This window comes from Gigantopelta aegis, chromosome 5 (assembly GCF_016097555.1).
Source record: "Gigantopelta aegis isolate Gae_Host chromosome 5, Gae_host_genome, whole genome shotgun sequence".
In the NCBI taxonomy this organism is placed as follows: domain Eukaryota; kingdom Metazoa; phylum Mollusca; class Gastropoda; order Neomphalida; family Peltospiridae; genus Gigantopelta; species Gigantopelta aegis.
The window spans coordinates 19,440,877-19,448,576 of NC_054703.1; the positions used below are offsets into that span (position 1 = coordinate 19,440,877).

The following is a 7,700-nucleotide window of genomic DNA, read 5'->3' on the forward strand; positions in this document are numbered from 1 at the left end:
GTAATCATAATCGATTACAATCGATTACATATTTTCATGTAATCGTAATCGTAATTGATTACTCTGTTTGAGAATACCATGTAATCGTAATCGTAATCGATTACATTGCTAATGTAATCGTAATTTATGATTACTTCCGTGATTACTACACTAGGATTAAAGTTTCAAACTGTATGAACTTGCACTTTTTTGATGATTATATATTAATCATTATTACAGCATCCTTCAATATGCACGTGTCTTTAAAATAATAAAGTTATTACCTACTAGCAATGTAAACAAAGTATGTAAGTTGGGAAAATATTTATACAAAATAATAGGAAGGCGTGAATCTATGGTTACTTAGTTTTAAATAGAGTACTGTACACATATTATTATATTCTCCTTAACTGTTTTATACCAACACCTTCCATTATGTCTGTAAATGGTTATATTATGTTATAACGTACATAAGCTTATGAAAACATGCCTATTAACCAAACCTCTTTGATATGCTTGGTAACAACTCAAGTAACAGTGCTAGTAGTTGGGTGCAGCACTGAGCAAAGGGACTATCCTGAGTTTGTATCCTTTTAACATGTTTTTTTTCTGGTGTCACCGGTAACAGTGACGTCACGGCTTAAACTTGATCTATTGTTTTCTATATTTTCGGGCTAATGTTGCATTTCAAACCATTATTATAAGTAAGTATGTTTTTAAAACGTATCTATGTGTTCATCTATAATGTGTTTAGTGTTTGTTATGTTTTTTATTAAAATAAAATAACGACTACACTAGGAGTCAGTTACACATTGCCTAATATATTTTTTTTATTAAAAGTTGTGACATTTTTTCCTGTGACGTTTTGTCCTGTGTTTTTGTTTTTTTTATGGCTTTTTACCTGTCAAGTGAATCAATTAATTTACAAGTTGACTGAAATAATTGATTCTCCAGAAGTCACGTGGCAAGAAAGTACAAAATATTTTCTTAACCGATAGAACACTGAAAAAATATCATATTTTTTAAATCTTTCTTTTTTAATTTGTGGGTTATATTACTTTATATCAATGGTTACCTAAAATTGTAACGATTGTAGTGATGCTTTGGAGGGAGGGGTTATATATGTTAAATAACTTATTGCTGTGTGTGGATTTGGCTGCGCAGTCAAGCTTACAGAATAGAGATTAAGGCTGTGCTGTGTCCGTCTGCAGTCATTAAGACTAACAAAAGCAAATTTTGATGTATTGTCAAATGATCAAATTGTCAAATGACAACTCGTACCTTTGACAACTGTAAACTATATGTCTTGTTTTATGTGACACTGAACTAGAGCAGTTCGGCGATTAAAGGGGCATGCTTTGGTTTCTTTTAGCAGCTTGGGGATTAACACACATGTAATTACGTTTTGTCTTTAAATATAATAACATGTTTTAGATATTCATGTAATGAGTAAAGTGTGTTTTGTTTAACGACGCTACTGTAGTACATTGATTAATTAATTATGGACTATTGAATGTCAAACATTTGGTAATTTTGGCACATAGTCATCAAAAATAGTTCATATTTGTGAAAATGTAATCATGATTGTAATCATGATTACTGGGCAGTGTAATCGCAATCGTAATCGATTACTTTCATTTTCCTTGTAATCGTAATCGTAATCATGACATTCTTAAGTAATCGTAATCGATTACTTTTGTCATGTAATCGCCCCATGTTTGCTTATGACAAAATTGAATCCATCTTCGTTTGTTATTTATACTTATTTCCAGGTCCTAGAGGTGACCCCGGAGATCGCGGTGATACAGGTAATAAAATTATGCATGTTGGTGATGGGTGCAAGTTTAAAATGGTACATGTCTAGTTCTCAATTTTTGAGTAAAACTGACTATACATTTGTTGTATGCTTAGCCAACTATGGCGTGTATGTTCGTGTGTGTGTGTGTGTGTGTGTGTGTGTGTGTGTGTGTGTGTGAGCGCGTGTGTGTGTGTGCGTGTCTGTGTGCATAGGGACGTACGTGTGTACGCATGCATGTATGTAAGCATGTATGTATAAAAACTGACAATAGCATATACATAATGTATTAACAAAATCAAGGCACGGTTACAACTTGTGTCATTAGTCAGCATGTTCAACACTACTATTGTGATACTATTATGCATGGCGATTAGTAGTTAAATAAACTGTACTGACATTTTGAGTTTGACACATTTCCCGATCCCACCAGGTCCACAAGGAAATGCGGGGACATCAGGAATGAAAGGACCAAAGGGAATGAAGGGTCCAGACGGGGGTAAGGGATCACTTGGAGCCCCAGGTTCTAGCGGCCCGGCTGGTGTAACAGGTGATAAAGGCCTAACTGGCCTTCAAGGTTCTCAGGGAGACCCAGGACCTCGGGGCCCCCAGGGAACGGCAGGAGAAGCAGGGTCTGCAGGGCATCTAGGAGCAAAAGGAGCACGTGGTGATCCGGGGATGAAAGGAGCCATGGGAGCCCGCGGAAAACAAGGTAGAATGGGGTTATGTGTATCTATATGCATATATAATGGGGTTATCTTTCTTATGTACATGTATATATATATATATATATATATATATATATATATATATATATATATATATATATATATATATATATATATATGTATAATATATATATATATATATATATATACATATATATATATATATATATATATATATATATATATATATATATATATATATATACGTACATAAATAACGCACGCTATCACACACATACACACACATTTATTGATTTATTTATTTATTTACAAATGTATTTACTTATTGGTATGCATATCAAACATTCTATAGATTTCCTGGTGTGCTCTCCTTATTACAGAGGTAAATGTATTATTACTATTGTGGCATTTTCTGATGACAAATATTACTTGAAATATTATTTATTTTTGATTATATACTCTTCAAAAAAGTAGGGGAACTCTAATATGAATTTACAATGGCCAAAATTGTAAAGTATATTAGTTGTGGGGAATGGTTATATGATAATAGTGAATTAATTGGGCAAACATTACAACCGGTAGTTAGTATTACAGTAGATTTTATGACCACCAAAGATCTTGAAGGACGATTGGGGTCAGAAGTGAAATTTGAAAGTTGACGTTTTTTTATCAGTAAATCGCAAATTCAAACAATAAAATGATTAAAAACTAAACAATAACAACTGTATGATCAACAGAATGAAAAGGATTGACAGAAATAATATTCCACAATGATTAATTGACCTTCCTTGAAATTGTCAAAATCGAGAATGACACGTGTACGGAGCAACTGCGTGATGCATGTGAAAACTATAGAATGTGTTTCGATGTGTTGATAAACAGATCTGAACGTTCTTTACTAGGATGTCTCTGGTCAAAACGTATGTTCGGTCTAATAGTTGATATTAACATTAATATTTCAGGTTCCCTTACTTTTTTTTGAAGAGTGTATTTGCCTATGCTTCTTTTCTTGTTTCAACTTATTTTCGTGCTTATATCCAATTAAGGTTCAAGCGCGCTGTCCTGGGCACTCACCTCATATATCTGGGCTGTCTGTCCACGACAGTGGGTTAGTTATTAGTTGTTAGTGGTTAGTGAGAGAGAAGAGGGCGTAGTGGCCTTACACCTATCCATTGAATCGTTAAAACTCACTCGGGGTGGAAGCCGGGATCGGGCTGCGAACTCAGTACATACCAGCATTAAGTGGTCGTTCAACAATTACGTACCGCTATGGACGTAGGGAGGATGTATCATGGGATGCGTTACAAAACGTGTTTGACAGGACAGGTGGCTGTAAAAATTACGTGAAAAGACACGTGTGTGTGTGTGTGTGTGTGTGTGTGTGTGTGTGTGTGTGTGTGTGTGTGTGTGTGTGTGTGTGTGTGTGAAAGCATGTTTTGTGAGATGTTTTGTAATGTGCATGATCTGCATTGGGATGACATGTGATAGCCTACCGTCCCCACACTTGACACGTAGAATGACTGAAAAGTGTAACCTCTTTCAAGCTATTAGAAGTTTGTTTTCTTTAACGACACCACTACACTGATTTATTAATCATCAGCTATTGGATGTCAAACATGTAATTTTTACATATAGTCTTAGAGAGAAAACCCGCTGCATTTGTTTCCATTTGTAGCAAGGGATCTTTTATATGCACCATCCCACACACAGGATAGCACATACCACGATCTTTGATATGCCTGCCTTGGTCCACTGGGCCAACCAACAGGGTCGAATGCGCATCAGGCGAACGCTTTAGCATTGGGCTATGTTCCTTCCCTGTTGCGTTAAGACGAGTGGTGAAAGCCGTTGAGAACTTTATTGTCACTGTAACGGTCACTGAATTTGTATTTGCAGTAAAATATGTTATCGTTCAGGTGTGATTGCAGATTTAATAGCAATACTGCAAAACATCAATTTATCAACAAATGAATTAAGTAACAGAAAAAATAGTTTTCTTTGAATCTTTTCTTCATCTTTAGGAAGTTCTGGCGTAATAGGTAATAAAGGCGAACGGGGACCCAAAGGACATCAAGGTCAAAAGGGATCTCAAGGTCAACGGGGACCAGCTGCCGTGAAGCCAAATTGTGGATGTGTCCGTACGTATGGAGGAACCGACTCCCCTATTTCTATTCTTTAACACACTAGACGACCCCAGTCACTCCAACGACTCCATGGTTAAACGGTAGATATTACCACTAATTTTAAATAATGGTGTTCCTATGATGAATAATAATCTACAATCAGATACCCACCGATTTATGTATATTCCAGCAGGACGGCGGAAGCAAGTAGACATTGGGGAACGGGGGGGGGGGGGGGGGGGGGGGGCGGTCGTAACCGAGATCGAGGGCGCAAGGCAGAGTTTCTAAGGGTTTCGGATGTATGTTTCCTCGTAAAAGTTTGAAAACTAGATGTTCTGTAATGCAATTTTCTGCATTCTGAAAGTAAAATTCATCTCATCCTTAAAATTAACTACCAATAATATTTTTGATTCAGAATTATTCGCCGTGCCTGCCCAGTGAACATGATTGTAGGTGCATATTCCAAATAAAATCTTTTTAAGTTCATATACATTGTTTCCATGTATACATATTCATTTAAAAAGTTACATTTTATGAAGCGGAATAGGGGAAAACCTGTGCACTGCATAAAACCAGTGTCTATGTTGTCTGTGTAGTGTGAAAATATTCACTTTGATACATAACTAAGTACTTTTAAAATGGTGCATGATACACCATTTAAAGAGAAGACGTTTCTGACTAATAAAATCGTTTAACGACTAGTCCAAACTAGAACTTGTTTTTCAATAATTTTGTATTAAGAAAAAATATATGTCAGGAAATAAAATGCAATTTGACCTCCAGGTACAAACACTTGGAGTATCAGAAACACATTTATTTTCTACAAAGTGTATTTAATATGCTACTATAGTGATTAAAACATGTATCAGTCAGCAATATTTTAACATAGCGACGACCTCGGGGCAGTCCCTTTAATGTCAAAACGTGATACACCAATGAACAGCTGCACATAATCATTTACTGAACATAATAAAAACAATGATCGACTAGCCCACCATAGTCTTTATTATTCTTGTTTTCATGGATGAAATGTGCGTATATATATGTGTCTGTGTGCGTGTGTGTCTGTGTCTACGTGGGTGACTGTGCGTGTTTGTGTGTGTTTGCGAGTATGTGTGTGTGTGTGTGTGTGTGTGTGTGTGCGTATCTGTGTGTGCACGTATGTGTGTGTGTGTGTGTGTGCGCGCGCGCGTCTGTGTGTATGTGTGTGTGTGTGCGTGTGTATATGTGCGTGTCTGTTTGTGTATGTGTGTATGTGCATGTGTGTATGTATGTGTATGTGTGTATGTATGTGCGTGTATGAGTGTGTGTCTGTGTGTGTGTATATATGCATGTATGTATGTGCGTGCGTGTATGTGTATGTGTGTGCGTGTCTATGTACATCTCTGTGTGTATGTGTGCGTGTTTCTGTGCGCGCGCGTGTGTCTGTCTGTGTCTGTGCGTGTGCGTGTGTGTGTCACCATCATTACATTACTGATAGCGCACTATATATATATATACAGCTACAGTTCACGTGGTCGGAAATCCAGAAAGAAACGTCAGTGCATTTCCGGGCGACCATCTGACCCTCAACTGCACCACGTCACCGTACCCGCCCTCTCTGATCACGTGGTTCCATGATGGACAGGCGTTGTCGTCAGGTCCAGACGTCACTGTTAAAGGTGCCATTGTAGACCTCAACATTACGGGCACTACGCACAGTGGGACATACCTGTGTAAGGCTGGAAAAGAGAGCATTGTGTATCACGTGACTGTTATAGGTAAAGTGAACGAGATTTATGTTGATAAAATATCAGAGTAGGCCTACAGTCTAGCATTGTTTGACATGGCAAGGTATAATAGAGTATTCAATTAATTTCTCTTTTTTTAAATTTTGTAACTTTGCCTTGAATTCTGATAATATCATGAAACAAAATACCAACATGTATACACGTACACACATGCACAGGCACATTTAGCCCTAATACTCTGCAATTCAGTGTTTTCGTTATACAGTTATCTTTAACGGCAGATAGCGATCATAATCGTCAAACTGTTCGTTTATTCTCAAATGGCAGAGTACTCGGACACATTATGTGCGTCCATTCGACGGTGATAGATGCTGGTCTGACCATGGCGTGCACTGCCCTGTGTGTGTGTGTGTGTGTGTGTGTGTGTGTGTGTGTGTGTGTGAGCTGGTGTCAGTGTACTGGCGTTACATATCCTCATGGCGTCACTACCACTCGCTAATGTATGAGCCGGTGTCGGTGTAGTGAGTTCACACATCCTCTCATGGAGTCACTTCCACTCGCTGTGTGTGAGCCGATTTTGGAGTGCATACCTTAGCCACTACACCACCATAGGTTCACGCAGTCGGTACTTGATACAAAATAGATGTGATTTAAAAGTCATAGACATAATTTAAATGTTATAGGCGTCATAGCGGTAGTTTTAATGTCCGAACAATTTTTCCATTTCGTAACACCACGAATTATTTACAAGTGTTAAATAATGTTATTCAAATTTTATTTATAACAACATCAGATTTTAGCTGCAATTTTGAAGGAAACAGCACGTGCGCTTGGCACTTAAACAGTTCCACACATCCTGTCGTCTGGACTATTCATAAGGGTGTCACGCCATCACTGGACACGGGGCCGGACGCCGACCACACTACAGGTTACTACGTTTTGATATCATGCTTATTTGGCGAGGCTTAGATAACGGTGTAACAGTCGAGCTTCATATTTTTTTTTATCATGAAACCCCTTTCAAGTTATATTTTTGTAATATAGAACCTATTAGTATTATTGTGTAGAAACCACTACCGGAAGAAGGATAACAGTAGGTGTCCGAAAGCATCTTGGACATGGCATAAGCAGCCACATTATGTGTCTGCAAATTTTAAATACAATTAAGGATTGTCTGTTATTTATTTTACGTTCTTCGGGGTATCAACAAAAAAAATCATCCACAAACTGTGTGAATCGGCGAAGCCCATCTCACATAAGTTTGTGGATGATTTTTTTTGTTCATACCCAGATGAACGTAAAAGAAATAACAGACAATACTTATAATTAAATTTGAATCATACATGCTAATAATAACACTAAAACGTCATACTTTATTTTGAAT

The 7,700-nt window shown here is 37.3% G+C and overlaps 1 protein-coding gene across 1 annotated transcript; it reads left to right on the forward strand.

The window, feature by feature from the left end:
- Positions 1-2,236: 2,236 nt before the first annotated feature.
- LOC121372992 (collagen alpha-2(IX) chain-like) lies at positions 2,237-6,387 on the forward strand. The gene is made up of 2 exons (XM_041499431.1): positions 2,237-2,486; positions 6,089-6,387. Exons 1-2 carry the CDS (start codon positions 2,237-2,239, stop codon positions 6,385-6,387), a joined length of 549 nt encoding a protein of 182 aa, XP_041355365.1.
- The last annotated feature ends 1,313 nt before the right edge of the window (positions 6,388-7,700 follow it).

What these genes read in the sequence shown, in the direction of transcription:
- LOC121372992 (XM_041499431.1), top strand. Translation starts at nt 2,237, where the DNA reads ATGAAAGGACCAAAGGGAATGAAGGGTCCAGACGGGGGTAAGGGATCA. An exon ending in GGGAGCCCGCGGAAAACAAG is followed by an intron (nt 2,487 to 6,088) that starts GTAGAATGGGGT and finishes ATATATATACAG; the next exon opens with CTACAGTTCACGTGGTCGGA.